We start from the raw sequence: 16381 nt of genomic DNA on the forward strand, positions 1-16381 counted from the left end.
CATGACCCTTGTGGAGGCAAAGCCTAGCCCCAGGACATGGGGCTGACAAAGGAGTTGAGTTGCTAACAATGAGATCCCCTTCTTAGAAGTAAGATGGGGCTGGGCCTGGGAAAAGATAACATTTGTTGGTAGGACACCTCCCATCCCTTAAGTCTTAAGATGGTTTCCTAAGAGTCAGTGCTTCTCAGGGCCCTGATGGGCTCAGACTGGGCCCTTTCCCAGGTGCACATCCCAGTTCCATCTTGTTCCCCTGCTTCAGCATCTACATTATTTCTTTTATAGTCATAGCTAGCCAGCGAGGAAGCTCTAGCCTGTGCAGGAAGTTCTAGCTCTGGGCTCCATCGTGAGGAGCTGGGGCAAGGGGGCAGCACTAGGGGTGGGACAGATGTTGCCTAGTACCAACCTGTCCATCATCTGGCCCTTGAGCATGGTGGGGAGGAGGTCAAGTCCATCAATCACCCTGTCACTGGGGGGCTTCAGGCCTGCAAGGGACAGGCTGGTGGTGAAGAGATCCATGATGCTTCCCAGCTGGTGGCTGACCTGCAATGGATGTAGTCATCTCTGAGACACTCCATCCTCACCGGATGGTGTTTGGGGGATGGAGCCTGGTGTGGTGAGCACCTGAGTCTCCTCTGAGTATGTAAATACGCACTAAGGCCCCAACACTGACACCCACCACCTGCCATGGGAGGGCCACAGCCAGGGTTAAGTCCCATCTGGGCAGATGGGACTTAAGCTGAACATCTGACCCCAGAGTCAGGCTACACTCATGTCCCACTGCCCCTACCACATATGGATCAGCTGTCATTGCTAGACCCAGAATGCTAGAGCAGCTCCTCCCTCCTCCTCCTCTTCCTCCTCCCAGGGACACACACAAGGGTCCCACCTCTCAAGGCTTAGCTGTTCCAAGAGAGTCGGCAATATTCATTTTGACACCTGAAAGCTACTGTGAGCTTTGTATATCAAACGAGAAAAGGTCAGGAAAGACCCAGAAGCAGCAAGGAAGCCCGCTGGGGAGGAACCAAACCAACGGTCCAGTCTCCTGCTTCACCCAGGCAGAAGATAGTTCTAAGAGGGGCAGAAACACTTGCTGGGCCCACTACCGTTCATCTGTGGACGTATTAGCCCTGTGGGACGTGTACTTGGCTGTTTTCTGATCACGTCCTGACATAAGGGCAACCCCAGTCACTGAGTGCCGGGGGGTTCTTTTGTGGCTCTGCCCCCTCTGTAACTGTGAGCATCTTCACTGGCTCTCCCACCCCAAGAACCTCTCGGTGCTGCTGTGATGGAGACAGACATGTGCTCCTCTCTTGACCTCTGTGGCATGGGATGGTCAGTGGGGGGTAAGCACAGTCCCTGAGAAGACACATCTGGGGTCCTCTAGGAAGACCTGACTCCACAGCAGCCTGTCAGGACCTCAGCTGGAGTTCAGTTTGAACAGACTTCTCTTGACTGCGCCTTGCTTGGCCCTCATTCAATGGTGCCAGCTGGAGATCCTGTCGAATAAGCCTTGAACTTGATCAGACCCTGCTAAGGCTCTCTGAGATGCCCCACCTCTATGTTGAAACCCCTTAACTGCCTTTGCCTAATCACCCGCATCCTGATGGGGGTTGGGGAGGAGGCAGTTTCTAAAGATAAAATGGCCGTGTCTGGACAGACTCGGGAGAGACTCTTGCAATCTGCATGCACTCTCTGCTATAGAGCCTTGTTTCCTCATTCCCAAGCCCCACACCCTCCCTATAAAAGATCCTAGCCAGCTCTTCCAGCCCTGCAGGCCTCTCCTTCCTACAGCAGTGTCTGTCTTTCACTGCAATAAACGGTCTCATCTGCCGAGGCCCCTCAGACTCTCCTCTCCTTACTCTGTGCCCTGAAATCTGGCAGATATGACTCTTACTGTGCAATGAGGTCCCTGGCAGGCATGGACATTCGTCTACAGAGCCTGCTTGGGAATAGGGCATTCTTGTAGGTATGTGCTCTAACCAGGGTCTCCCTATCTATGGTATCAGGGGAACGACAGAGGCCTTCTGAAGCCTCTGTGGGTAATGGAGAGCTTTCTGAGTGGCTCACGGCCCCTTCTGGGTATTTCCTTCCGGAAAACAGGAAAGGGGGAAGATGGGAGCATGATGCATGCCTGAGGTGACTGGAAGGAGGGGTCTGACTGCCAGTGCATGCACTGGCAGTGCGCAAGAGCTGTTGTATGTCTGACAGCAGGAGGGTGCTGTCAGCTCCTTTGAGATGAAGCTGGAGCAAAGGCCCTAATTATACCGCTGCAGCCAGGTGCAGCATCAGCGTCTGCTTCGAGGCTGATGAACGTCAGGGTGTTTAAGTAAAGATCTCGGTTATCACAGAGCACAGTGTGTGGGGAGCGTAGTGGAAAGGAAGCCGTAGCTCTGGAGCATGCTACGCTTTCCTCAGAAGGCAAGGGCTGACCTCTCTTCCCAGCTGGTGCCGCCTGAGGGTATCTGGCAGGAATAGCGGTGGAAGCAGATGCTCTGAACCCACTGGACACAGCAGAGTAGGTTAGGCCTCCTGGGCCTGAGGGAGCTTTGCCAATGCCAGGTCAGGGGTGTAGTCCGGGATTGGATAAGGCTCCTTATTGGCCATGCTGAGCGTCCCTTCCCAGAAACACCTCATGTGTGTCCCATTTCTCACCTAGTGACAACTGATCCAGTGGCTTCCACAGCTACATGAGGGCTGGCAGAGGTGGCACCGGGACATGAAGAGCAAGTGCAGGTGTGGACCAGGCCCCTCTCCTAAGGGTCAGGTGGTCGTGGCCAGTCTGAGTGTCCACTAGTATCCCATTAACCATGCTTCTTCCACATGTAATGTGCTGACTGCCATGGGCACCCTGTTCTAGAAAGGGAGCTGGCCAGATGGCAGGCAGGCCTGTTCAACCAACTGGGAGAGCCACCAACCTGCAAGGCTCTGGCGATTAGTGTGACCTGGGAGTTCCGAGTCAAGAGGTCCTCAGCAGAGGGTAATGAGAAGCAGAGGCTCAGTCAGGTTTAGTTTAGAAGCTAGGGACTGAGGGCAGGTCCCAGTCGTTGCTGGGGACACATGGCTGGATGGTTGTTGCCAGCTCTGCCCTAGTGGCTGGCAGGATGGACAGGAGAGCTCTTTGGGATTCCCTTCCCACATACGTGCAGTTAGAGGGAAGGATAAGGATGGTGGCTGGCAGAACGACAGCTGCTAGGGACTGCATTACCACCTCTGGATTCTGTGGCTATAGGATCCCACTCGGCAATGGGGATGTAAGAGAGTAGGAGGGACTAAGAATGCATATCATCTGGCCTCTAGGAGACTGGCCTGTACTGCTCATGCGAGCCAGTATTCACAGCAGACTAGTGGAGGATCAGAGAGTGGAGGTAAGGCGATGGAGGAAGGCTAGCCCAGCACTTAGCTCCAGAGGCTGAGAGCTAAGGACCAGATCTATCCCAGACTCTCTGAGGAGCCAGCCCCATGACTTGTCACAGAGGCCAGCAGATCCCTACTCCTGACTATTAGAGTCAGCCATTCTGTCTAGCCCCTAGTCTATGGAGGGAAGATTCACTACTGCAGGGTAAGCTGAGGAACCCAGACGGAGACACTGTCTCCAAGATCACTGGGGAAAGAGGCCAGTTGAGGAGCAGTGACATAAATGCTCTCAGCAGTGAGCACTTAGTGTGCTGACTACAAGTTTCACAGTGGACTCTTCAACAAGGGGTGTGCTTGGGGTTGAGGGTGTTGTCTGGCATGAAGGTGATCAGACTGACGCCTCAGAAGGATACACACTGCACCCACTTGAGGCCCCATATCTGGTCTTTGCCACAAAGGCATCAGGGGTCCATCCAGGGCCGCAGCTGTCCCTTGTAGTAAGTCCACAGAACATGGGAAGTCAATCGACTGCAGAAGCCTCCTTATTACCCAGACATCAATGCCCCTGAGACCTTGTAGCAGATAGAGCTTCAGTGTGGCATGGGGACTCACCTGGCCTGCAGCAATGTGTCCTGGCCACCATGCGATCGCAGGCTCCCTCATCCCGCCTTCAAATGTTGTCTGCTTCCCACACAGGAAGGGACCGTTGCTGCCACCTGAGGGCGAGAGTCACCACCCATCAGCTTAAGATATCAGGGCCCAGGTCCTCTGAGAGATCAGGGACACAAAGCACCCCTAGCTGGCAAGTGGCCTATCCTGACTTCTGAACTCTTTCTGAGGCACATTTGAGTCCTGAGGTCACGACAGAGACAAAGGACCAGGAGAATGAGGTCAGGTTGCAGACACAGGTCAGGAAACCTGGGTGGCTCCGAGCCAGGCAGCTAAGATGCTCTGGCCACAGCTCTCCAAAGAGAACAGAAAATTCTTGCCTAAAAAGCCACCAGCCCACTAGGAGCCATTGCTACAAGAAAGAGGCACAGGAGCCCCTTCCTGTCACAGGCCACAGACACTTCCTGATGCTGCAGTTAGTGTTCTTAGATGCTAATTTTCCCTGGCATCACGTACTGGGTAGGATCCTACCCCAGGTGCCCTCTGGTCTTTTACTCAGCCTATGGAGCAGGGCACACAGCTGGAGTTTGGAGTCACGAGGCCCTAAACAAGCTTGTGGGAAGCTATCTCCTTTTTATCTCGATCCTAGACTCAAGGAAGATTCCCCGGGGTCTTGGAGCCGGGTGGGCCTGTTCCATAGGGAAAAATGTCACAGCATGAGCTGCCGAGGAGCCATCTCAGGCCCCCAAAGCACAGGGGCAGGGGAAACAAAGCGTTTCCTAGTGAAAACTCAACAGAACTCTCGTCTCATGGAAATGACAGTCACTGTGCCCTGTGGCTTCCGGGGAACCCCGCTTCTCCTCTGTAGGCAGCAGACATAGCAGCATGAAGAGATGGCAGATCAGAAGCCCAGCAGCTCTGTTCACCCCCACCCTGAGCAGGGCTAACTGCACCGATGAGAAAAGGGCATGGGGACCAGATAGCAGGAGATCTGTGTCGCGGGAGGACACCTGGGCTGAAGGCGACCGTGGTCCATTTCTACTTTTTTTTTTTTTTTTGGTTTTTTCGAGACAGGGTCTCTCTGTGTAGCCCTGGCTGTCCTGGCACTCACTTTGTAGACCAGGCTGACCTTGAACTCAGAAATCCGCCTGCCTCTGCCTCCCGAGTGCTGGGATTAAAGGCGTGAGCCACCACGCCCGGCTCCATTTCTACTTTTTAAGATAGGTATGAGCATATGGGGATTTAATTTTTTAAGTGTTTTAAAATCAAACTCTGGCAAGTTTTGTTCAAGAAAAACTTTCCTGGTTCACTTTGCATTAATCTGTTCAGGCATGAGTCTAGTGACATTAGAATCACCTGTGTTAATGGCAGCCAGTGTGCATACTCCATAGTATTTTCCACTTTAAAATAATTGAACTGAATATCTGAAGTTTGAGCTGGTGCCCCGATCACTATTACTGCCACTGTGGTGACAGACATCAGTTTTGGCCAATGTGGCACAGTACTGTATTTCTGATTTCCTCCAGGCTTGGGCAGTGGTTGGTGAGGAGAACCAGTTTCGCTTTGCCCTGCCTGGTCACCTTCAGAGGCCGCTTGTACCCTAGCCGGTACTTTTCACGTTGTATAACAACTTGGAGGCTAGAGCTGACAGACTCCAGAGAGTTTTTTTCCATGATTTTTGTGGGTAACTTAGATGCAGGATGGCCTCCAAACCACTACACAGGAGAGCAGGCATCAAGATCTTGAGGTAACTGTTAGAAATGATACCATTTCCCTCTGCCAGGCACCTTCCTACCCTGAGAGTTGGGCGTTAGGTAGCAGTTGAGTTCTGGGTATCTTCTGGGAGGTGATGGGGTCCTGCCCTTTTCTCTGAGATGTATGTGGAAAGCTTGCCTAAGAACTAAGCTTGTTGGGCTGGAGAGATGGCTCAGTGGTTAAGAGCACCGACTGCTCTTCCAAAGGTCCTGAGTTCAAATCCCAGCAACCACATGATGGCTCACAACCATCCGTAATGAGATCTGATGCCCTCTTCTGGTGCATCTGAAGACAGCTACAGTGTACTTAGATATAATAATAATAAATAAATCTTTAAAAAAAAAAAGAACTAAGCTTGTCTGTAGAGCTGGGCCTTGAGAGACCCCGGGTTATCCTGGCTAGTCTTGGTGGTCTTTTCTATTACCTGTTCTTTGGTACCAAGAACATAAACCAAGAACAGCTGTTCTTTGGTTTATGAAGGCTGTACTGGGTTAGTTCACCTGAAACCAGGAAGCCCCAGGGCACTGGGCTGTAGGACTGACTGAGCCACCAGAGGTATCAGAGCCTAAGCTGCCTAAGGGCAGGACAGGCATCGGAGATTACCGGGCCCCTCAGCCTTGACAGGTAGGTAGCCTTGTAGTGACAGCTGAGCATCATGGGTGACTGTCTCAGATTCATGCATTGGATGGCTCCCGAGGCTGAAGGTGCTATTGCAGCCACCTCTGTAGCTATCAAACCGCTCTACCCCAGCACACTAGGTGTTCTGCCAAAGCCCTGGCAGTCAACATCTCCTGTAGCCTGAGGCTGTGGAAAACTGCCTTCTTTCAGGACCTTCCTGAGACGTTTCCTCCCCCCTGACACTTGCCTGTTCTTTCTCAGAGGACTCAAAATCATGTGAATGCAGGCCAGGCCTGAGTCACCAGGGTCAAGACCTTTCTGCTGGGCACTCTTTCTGGGAGGTCTGGGAGTCGCTTTCTAGCCAGTGACCTTGGACCGGAGGATAGGAAACAGAACTTGCCTTCCTTGGGAGCAGAAATGAGGGCCGCACCATTATCAGACGTGAAGAAGACAAATGTGTTCTTACTGATGCCCAAGTTCTGCAGAAGGCTCAAGATCTTCCCAACACTGTCATCTATTTCCCGAACAGCATCGCCATACCTGCAGGGGAAGATGACACTCTACCAGGCAGGCAAGGGCATGAGTGTGTCCCAAACACTAATCTTGTCCCTCCAGAGATGTCCCCTGGGGCAGCAAGCTGCTTCTCTGAGGGGAGTTCTGGCTCGGCACAAATGGTTCATTGCAAACAATGCAGACATAAAAAGTTCCACAGAGCCGGGCGTGGTGGTGCACGCCTTTAATCCCAGCACTCGGGAGGCAGAGGCAGGCGGATTTCTGAGTTCGAGGCCAGCCTGGTCTACAAAGTGAGTTCCAGGACAGCCAGGGCTACACAGAGAAACCCTGTCTCAGAAAACCACAAAAAAAAAAAAAAAAAAAAAAAGTTCCACAGCTTCCCGTTCATCGCTGATCCCCGGCCGGAGGAGGTTTCAGAGCCGGGGATTGAACCCAGGCTCATGGATAAGCATCTCTGCCACTGGAAAGCATCCCAGCTGCTTTAGACTTTCCATAATGGCCCAGACCAGCCACCCGATGATCCCCAGTATAATTGAAGGCCTCTGTGGGGCTTAGACTCACCGCCCTCGAAGGCTGGTGCCCAAGAACTGTCTTGAGGCATAAACTGGTGCATGAGTGGCGTCGATGGCCCAGTAGAGGAAGAAGGGGCTCTGCCTTGCATGTTGTGTCCGGATGAAGTCCAGAGCTTCCTGTGGAAAAGGTCTCCGTTCTCCTCTGCTGCAGGCCAATTCATCCCCTGCCTCCCCAGCCTCCTCCCGGCTCCTTGCCTGGCCCAGCCCACTCAGGCTTACTTGTAAGTAGAGTTGGGTGAGGTTAGCTTCCCCAGTCTTCCGGTTAATTGGGAACTCTTCATAAAATCTGAAAGCAAAAACCAAATTATCAGAATTTAGTCACGAAAGCCCCCTTTCCTCGATTTCACCGAAAAGTGTGAAGCATACACAGCTCCTAGGTGACAATCCTGTCTGAGGTGACAAGGCCATGGGGACCCCAGCATGTCAGATGAGTGTAGAACAAGTTGGGGTTATGTGTGCCACAGAGATGAAACAAGGTCAAGAGGTGTAGCTGAGTGTATGCATGTGTGCATATGTGTGTATAGGTACACGTGTAAGTGCAGGCATGCATGCTGTAGGTGCACACATGTATGTATGTATGTATGTATGTATGTATGTATGTATGTATGTAGAGGATAGAGGACCAAATCCTTTGAGCTGGATCTCTCTCTTAATGTTTTTTGAAACAGAGACTTACTGTATCGCCCTGGCTAGCCTGGGACTCACTATATAGACCAAGCCATGATGGCTCCTAACTCTCAGAGATCTGCGTGCTTTGTCTCCTAAGTGCTAGGATTAAAGGGGTGTGACACCATGCCGAGCCAGAGTCTCTCATTGGCTTTGAGCTCCCCAATTAGATCTGTGGTCTAGTGAACCTCAGGGAAGTCTCCTGTCTCAGCCTTTCCAGACCTGGAATTACAAAGGCACGCCATCCTATCCAGCTTTTTACACCAGCACCGAGGACTAGACTAAGATCCTTTGTTTGTGAGGCACCTTGAGGCCTGGCCAAGGAGGGCTCCCCTCCTGACTAGGATCTCTTTTCATGGTGACAGTGGCAGTCCCTGGAGTGGCTCTCACATCAGTTTAGCCCCACAGTCTTGTTTCTTGTGTCCAGCTAATAAGCCAACTTAGTGCTAAAGATGACGACTACTCCACCAAGAGGGTACATGGGTCCTAGACACCCCAAATACAAAGCTATGATCACACCTTGGATGCAGGAGGTCCTTTGAATCACATGTCTGAAAAGAATCTATGACTATGGACTGGTTAGAAACTGCCTCAGGTGGGTCTCATGAGGTCCTGGACAAAATGGCCTAGGAAACAGAGCTCTTGTTCTCCCCACATAGGATACTAGATGCCAGCTGCTCGTTCAAGAACACAAGCCCTATTCCTCAGCAAGCACCAGAGGCAAAGGACCGAAGTAAAGGCCTCAGGGATGGGGCAGGGGGAAGGGGCTCTGTCTGTTACCTGCCGACCATCTCCCAGTCCCTGTACACAGGGATGTTGGGCTTGACCTTGTTGTCATACGGTCCAAAGTGACAGTTGGGGGATCCAAACCACTCGTCAAATCCATGCTTCAGGGGGTGGAACTGGGGCCTATGACCCAGATGCCTGGAAACAGGAACCAAGATACTTCAGAGATCCCCTCACTGGGGACATTCCACGTTCTGCTCTGCAGCCATCCAGCACCGTCACCATTGGTAACTGTATGAGCAGCATGCCACATGCCCCTGGTCTGGACACACCAAGATACCAAAGCTGTCTGGAGAGCGAGGCTCACCTGCCCTCACGTCAAGAGGCAGCTCAGGAACCCATCTGCACGCCCCACACAGTGCCAGCACTGAGAGCTCCAGGCACATCCAAGGGCATGCAAGCACGACCCAGGGCATTTCAGCAGAGCAGAGTGTCCTGGCAAAGCTAGGGGCTTCTGGGCACAGCTGAGCGTGTCTCTGCAACCAGGGGCATCTAGGTACAATGAGATCCAAAAGATTGTTTAGGGATTCTTCAGGATTCTGGAAGGAAGAACCTGAAGGATGGTTGGCTGGGGAGAAATCTCCCGAACGTTGAAACCAGCAGGACTCAAATGCCCATTTCAGCTCTCTCCAGACACAGTAGCTTCCTCCTGGACGCTCTATCCGTTTTCCTCTGGGACACTCTAAGGTCCTTGGGTTTCTAGCCAGGCAGGTCACGGCTCCATTTCTTACACAAAAGCCAGAGTGTTCCATCAGCTAGGGGGAGCTCACCAGGAAGGTGTCTGGATGGGAAGATGATGCTCTGGCTTAGGGCTGTACTCTCTCTCATCCTCAGGGGCTAGGATGAACTGAAACTGGAGGGAGGAGAACAGAATATGGCAGCATGCCGACTCTGGTGATAGTGCAAGCTGTCTGGAGAGCGAGGCTCACCTGCCCTGAGAGGGGCCCACAGAGTAAAGTTTCACAGGGTGAAGGTCCTTAGGCAAAGCTGCAGGATCCCCCTGCGAAATCCCCCACACCCCATGCCACCCCATGCTTTTCCACCCTGCTGCCTCTTCTTTCAGGGACCCTTAACTGTATGCCCTCCATCCACCAGTAGCCAAAGAGGGCTACTATCCTAACTCCAACGCCTAGCATCGGTGCTCGGCAGACCTGGGGTAGCCCTGAAGCAGGGCCTGTCCTTCCTGGGACAGGCCCTGCCAGTCTAGGACTCGGCTTCCTCACTTGGGGAGACTGGCAAAGCACGGTTGGCTCTGCGTGCTTGGTCTGCCTGACGGCTGCACACAGAGAACCTGTGGAGCTATTCTCTGACCTTCACACGCTCAAGTCTCCTACCTCTCCTTTGAGGGCAGTGCCTCCGTGTCGGATATGCTCTCAGGCCCACTGCAAGACACTTGTCCTTTCTAAACATCGAAGGGAAGATGCGAGGACCCCTGTGCCCATGTCCAGCATCCTGAAGCCTGTTTCTAGGGGAAGGGTGAGTAGTGATCTGCCCAGAAATAGCTGTAATTCTATGCACTTGGTCCTAACGGCAGCTGGCACTAACGAGGAGGTGAGCAGGACTGGGGAGTGGGCTGGCCTCACTCGCTCTCTTTGGCAGCAAGCAGATTATGCGGTCTACTTAACAGGAGTCTAGTCTAGTCTGTGTACTGTGTAAAGGACACAGGGCAGTCCTGGCTGCAGTGGATAGCACTGGACTAAACCCTGCTCACAGATAACCAACTGAAGCTTTCCCTGTAGCCTGAGAGCCTGGCCTCACTGCTGGCCTCTGTCACTGTGTCTCTTTCAGAGTTTACTGGTGATGCTCCTCTCAGTCACCTCTTTTCTGTCAGAAGTCATCCAGGAAGATCAGTAGCTCTGCAGAAACCCTGTTTCTGTTCAGCTGTGCCCACCCAGTCACTGACAGCAGGAAGCTAAGGACTTGGCAGAACTGTCAGGCAAGACACACAGGCATCTCCGGGACCTCCAGTTCTTTGCTCCCCCTTGCCTCCCATGTCTTCTGAGACTTCCTTGTCCCCTGCTAGGGGTCCGGGCAGGTGAGGAGGCCTTGATGCCTGTCGGTTCTTCTCTGCCACATCCCTTGTTATGGCTAGGTTTCCTTTTTTGCTTGAAAGGTGACAGAAGTTTCTTAGGCAGCCTCTGGGTCACCTGGATTTCCTGATATCAGGGTCTCTAACCCTGTGACTGGGGTTAAAGATGTGTGCCTTCAGTGGGGTGGTGGTGGCACACGCCTTTAATCCCAGCACTTGGGAGGCAGAGGCAGGTGGATTTCTGAGTTTGAGGCTAGCCTGGTCTACAAAGTGAGTTCTAGGACAGCCAGGGCTACACAGAGAAACCCTGTCTTGAAAAACAAAACAAACAAAACAAAATAAAACAACAAAAAGATGTGCTCCTTCATCAAGTTCCTTACTTTAGACACCAAGTTCTGTTTTTTGTTTTTATTTTAAAAAAGATGTGGGCTGGAGTGATGGCTTAGTGGTTAAAAGCACTAACTGCTCTTTCAGAGGTCCTGAGTTCAATTCCCAGAAAACACATGGTAGCTCACAACCATGTGTAATGAGATTCAATGCCCCCTTCTGCTGTGCCTGAAGACAGGAACAGTGTACTCATATACATAAAATAAATAATTAAAAAAAATAAAAAAGACATATTTACTTTTATTCTGTGTGCACGGATGTTTTACCTGCATGCACACCTGTGTACTACGTGTGTGTGCCTGAAACACCAAGTTCCTAAAAGCTCCCTACAGAGACTACAGATAGCGTCCGGCTATAATCTCAGCATGTAGAAGGCTCAGACAATGGATCATGAACCCCAAATCAGCTTGAGTCCTTGCCTCAGAAAACAAACAAACAAGTCCCCTACAAAAATCTAAACGGACCTGGACCCGAGAGCCCACTCCTCCCAAGAGGTCAGCCTTGGACTCACCACTTGCCCACAATCTTGTTGGTATAGCCTGCCTTCTTCAGGAGCTCCGGCAGGAGGTGCTCTGAGTTAGGGATCCCGCCCATGATCTCCTGAGGTGTGTAAGCTGCAAGAACAAGTATCACATTTCTGTAATGGATTCACACACTGGCCCATTATGACTGACAGGCAGAACAGTGGTCACGGGAGGGACACTTCCCAGGAGGTTCCCCTCCAAATCAGCACCAACGTCTTGGGGATGGTGTTAGGGTGCCTCCACTCTGACCTGTCTCTCACCTCTCCAGCCTGGTTCGCCATTTGTCACCACACTGTTCCCCACAGGCTATGCTCCTGGTTCTCTCCATGTTCCCTTTCCTCAAGGCCACTTGAACTCCCATCTCATCTGGAACCCTCTCCCGAGACCCCGCCCAAGCTCTTCAGCTTGTTTCTAGCACTTCCCTGCCCTGCTCTAAAGCCCCATGGTTTTCCCAGTGGACTAGGAGCCATGCCAGGCAGTGCCCTGGGAGCAAGTCGAGGGTGATGGGAGGCTGCTGTGTGGTGTACCTGAGGGGCCTCAGCGCCAGCGTGGTTCTCACTGGGCTGATTCAGGGAGGAAGCTTGTGACGTGGGAGCTGCACTGTGGTACTTAGCTCTGCCTTAGGTCGTCTTTATTTACCACTTCAGGCCCTAACCCTCTTATACCAAGGCTTAGGACAGCATCTTTTCCTAGGTTAGACAGAGGTACCTGTAGGGCCATGGGGGTGAGGTGGGGTAGGGAGACATACCATTCCTTGCATGAGCGTTGGTTGTGTAGAAGCCATTGCGGATGGGTAGCCTTCCTGTGAGCAGGGCTGCCCTAGCTACACAGAAGGATAAAAACAGACAGTGTAACAAACCCCGTCAGACCCTCAGACAGCACTGCAGCATCTCCCATGTGTGCAGCTCCCTGGATGGGTCTGTCCTGAATGTGTCAGGTTGACACTAAGCTGTTGTATTTCTTGGGTTTTGTTTCTCTGTGTAGCCTGGGCTGTCCTAGAACTCACTCTGTAGACCAGGCTAGCCTTGAACTCAGAGATCTGAGTGCCTCTGCCTCCTGAGTGCTGGGATTAAAGGCATGCACAACTGCAGCCTGGCTGTTGTGGTTCAACCCCTCTAGCCTCTGTATTACCGAGCTCCGGCATTGGGAGATGGCACAATGGCCTGAGGATGGATGGAGGGTTATACAGCTGAGCTCTGCCAGTCAGCTCTGCTCCTGTGCGCAGTTCTCGAGCTCTGGGACAGCCACAAGACTGTAGACCTCATGACCTGCCTCCTACTGCCCACTCATCCTATTTACTACTCTTTCTTTTTTTTTTTTAAAGATTTATTTATTTATTCATTTATTTATTTATTATATGTAAGTACACTGTAGCTGTCTTCAGACATGCCAGAAAAGGGCATCAGATCTCATTACGGGTGGTTGTGAGCCACCATGTGGTTGCTGGGATTTGAACTTTGGACCTTTGGACCTTTGGAAGAGCAGTCGGGTGCTCTTACCCACTGAGCCATCTCAGCAGCCCCTTACTGCTCTTTCTTAATGTCAGCACTTTTATAATACCAGTAAAATAGGTGAGACATTCCCTGGGAAGAGGACACGGCCTCATTGCCTCCCCACAATATCCTTGTCCTGGGACCAGAAAGTGCAGACCACTTCTAAGGGCAGTGTGGCAGTTCTAGGAGACAGACATCAGCCCTCCTCTGGGGCAGAGTGATCTTTGCTTGCTGGGAGGCAAATAGCAGAAGCTCGGGCAAGCTATTGCCCTTAAAGGGCCCCAGTGAGCTTCAGACCTACGGCAGCCAGAAGACTCAAGAGTTAGGAGCCAGTATGATCATTAACGAAGTCCTCATTCCACCTGCAGCCTTCCTGACACCTGAGAAATGCTGTCCTACCTAGAGCGAGGCTGGAGGGGCAGGGGTGCCAGACTCTGCAGGCTGATTGGGTCCCAAGAGTGGGGTCGGGGAACAGCAGCAACTTACATGGTGAGCACAAAGGGTTGGCAGAATAGAAGCTTGGGAAAAGCATCCCTTCTGCAGCCATCCGGTCTAAATTTGGGGTCTCTCTGGAAGGTTCTCCATTCACACCCAGGTCACCCCACCCCATCTGCAGGGAAGATCAGAGAGATGAGGAGAGAACCCTTTCCACAAACGGTTCCTTTGTGACAAGGAAGAGCCACAGAGCTCACCCAAACCCTGGCAGCTTCCACGAGCTGCTCCAGGGCTTACTAGGAATTTGTTGGCTCTCAACTTGCTATCAGTTTGACTACTGTCAGGAATGGCATCCGGGTTTGCCTTCCTCTCCAGCTGAGATCAACCTCTGTATGCTCCTAGAGTCTTCGTGTCTAAGAATACCACATCTATTTTCAACATAAAGCTGTTATGCAAATTGAGATTTCAAAAGCAAGTGCTGAGGTTCCTCTGAAAGCAGAGCCTAGAGAGAGCCACATGGCCCGGCCACCCAGTCCAGTGTGCCTCACAGAACTGAAACTCATGCTCCCTGACTACATGAGTGCCCCTGGCAACCTGAGGGCTAGAGCCAGTCTATAGAGATCACCAGAGCCGGGAAATCAAGGAGAGTGCAGAGCAATATCTTGGTGAAAGGGGGAGGTGATGTTTCCCATGAATCAAGGTTTCTTTCTTTCTTTTTTTTTTTTTTAAATGTCTACCAAGGTCTTTTCTTTTCTTTTTTAAAATTATTTATTTTATGTAAGTACACTGTAGCTGTCTTCAGACACACCAGGAGAGGGCGTCAGATGTCATTGAGGATGGTTGTAAGCCACCATGTGGTTGCGTGGTTGCTGGGATTTGAACTCAGGACCTTTGGAAGAACGGTCAGTGCTCTTAACCACTGAGTCATCTCTCCAGCCCCCATGAATCAAGGTTTCTATACACAGATTTGGTGCAGGAAACCACTCTTTCCAGGGTGGGGATACCCAGTGCCCACTGGAGGCAACATCCCATGATAGGCTCCTGAGGATGGCAGTCCAGAGGCGTGCTTCTACTCCGTGTTTAACCCATTCCTTACCACAGGCATGCTACCTTCAGTTATCCAGAGTTAGAGAATCAACCTCCACAACCCACAGTATAAGAGACGTATTCTGTGAATTTTATCTCAATTAAGAACAACGGGCAGGGGCTGGAGAGATGGCTCAGAGGTTAATAGGGCTGACTGCTCTTCCAGAGGTCCTGAGTTCAATTCCCAGCAACCACATGGTGGCTCACAGCCATCTGTAATGGGATCTGACACCCTCTTCTGGTGCATCTAAAGACAGTTATAATTTTACTCATATATATAAAATAAACAAATAAATCTTAAAAAAAAAACCCAAAGGGTGGGGTGGTACACACCTTTAATCTCAGCACTTCTGAGGCAGAGGCAGTGGCGGGCATATCTGAGTATGTCTTGAGAAAGAACCAGTCACGTTCCATGCTGCAAGGTGGGGCTTGCAGTGTGAGTTGGGAGGGGGTAAGGGATTGCACATACACTCTAATTATGCTGTACTTTTGCAGGAACCGGCTGTAGAAGCTTTTGCAAGTCCATGTGACTGGCAGATGAATAGGTCTCGTACGGTTCAGTGTACTAGTTTCGGGAACCCACCACCCCCTAGTCTCTAATGGGAGCTTCCCAGGTGGCACAGCCATAGCCACTGGAAACGGTGAGAGTCACGCAGCCAGCACAGCTGTTGGGCATTGGACACAGTTCCAGCAAAGCTGCGACCGTTGTCTTTCTGCCTCTCACTTTTGGGTTGTGGTCTCTGCGTGTTGCATTCTTGAGAACTTCCTGCATAATGATTCACTTTATGTCTTTTTGGCCGCTATTTGGAAGGCTTCCTTACGCCCTGGAGATCATTAAGCACATATGAGGTCATTACTCCAGGATTTTTTGGGGAGTTTGGGTGTGGGGGGTATCTGCCCCTGAGCAAACTCAAACTACAACTGGTACAGGGTAAACAGACAAATGGCAAACTCTGAATCTAACAAACGGCCTCAAGGTCTGTGCTTATCACAGGGTTAGAGCTCTCAGAATATATGGTTTAAAGATAGGGGATGATGCAGGCCACGCCCTGGAGGATAAAACTCAGTTAAATAAGATGGAGTGATTAAGATAAACCTTTCCTACTTTTAGTGCAGCCGGTGAGACATATTGTAAAAGAAGTTAGGAAGTAGTGTTTGCTATTCAGAAAAAGATGGGTTCAGGTATTTTCTGTTTGTCTGGAGTGCTTTAAAACTACAAACACTAGGAAGCTGGAGAGATGGCTCAGTGGTAAGAGCACTGGCTGCTATTCCAGAGGATCCAGGTTCAACTCCCAGCACCCACGTGGCAGCTTGCAACTGTCTGTGACTACACTTTCAGGGGATCTGACATCCTCTCACCTATGCACATAATAATAAAATAAAATAATAATTAAGAAAAGCCCTACAAGCATGGCCAGCCTATAAGCAGGCTGTCATATAATAACACACATGTCCAACTTGGAGGAGACATTCTTTTGAACTTTAAATTGGAGTTCTAGGGTTGATAATAAGAATAAAATCTGTTCTGTTTGTATTTTCTTTTTTTTTTTTTTT

General features: G+C 51.1%; 1 protein-coding gene and 1 pseudogene across 1 annotated transcript in view; both read right to left on the bottom strand.

Moving 5' to 3' along the window:
- Galns (galactosamine (N-acetyl)-6-sulfatase) overlaps positions 1-16381 on the bottom strand; it is a 32075-nt gene that overhangs the window by 12305 nt on the left and 3389 nt on the right. Inside the window, exons 2-10 of the mRNA XM_021170072.2 lie at positions 13793-13916; positions 12562-12636; positions 11801-11903; positions 8868-9011; positions 7641-7707; positions 7411-7538; positions 6737-6876; positions 3967-4070; positions 404-540 (exon numbers count right to left, since the gene is read on the bottom strand). Coding sequence (XP_021025731.1) covers positions 404-540; positions 3967-4070; positions 6737-6876; positions 7411-7538; positions 7641-7707; positions 8868-9011; positions 11801-11903; positions 12562-12636; positions 13793-13916 — 1022 coding nt within the window. The remainder of the gene's footprint in view (positions 1-403; positions 541-3966; positions 4071-6736; positions 6877-7410; positions 7539-7640; positions 7708-8867; positions 9012-11800; positions 11904-12561; positions 12637-13792; positions 13917-16381) is intronic.
- LOC110300065 lies at positions 5270-5636 on the bottom strand (annotated as a pseudogene).

Source organism: Mus caroli, chromosome 8, assembly GCF_900094665.2.
Source record: "Mus caroli chromosome 8, CAROLI_EIJ_v1.1, whole genome shotgun sequence".
NCBI classification, from domain to species: domain Eukaryota; kingdom Metazoa; phylum Chordata; class Mammalia; order Rodentia; family Muridae; genus Mus; species Mus caroli.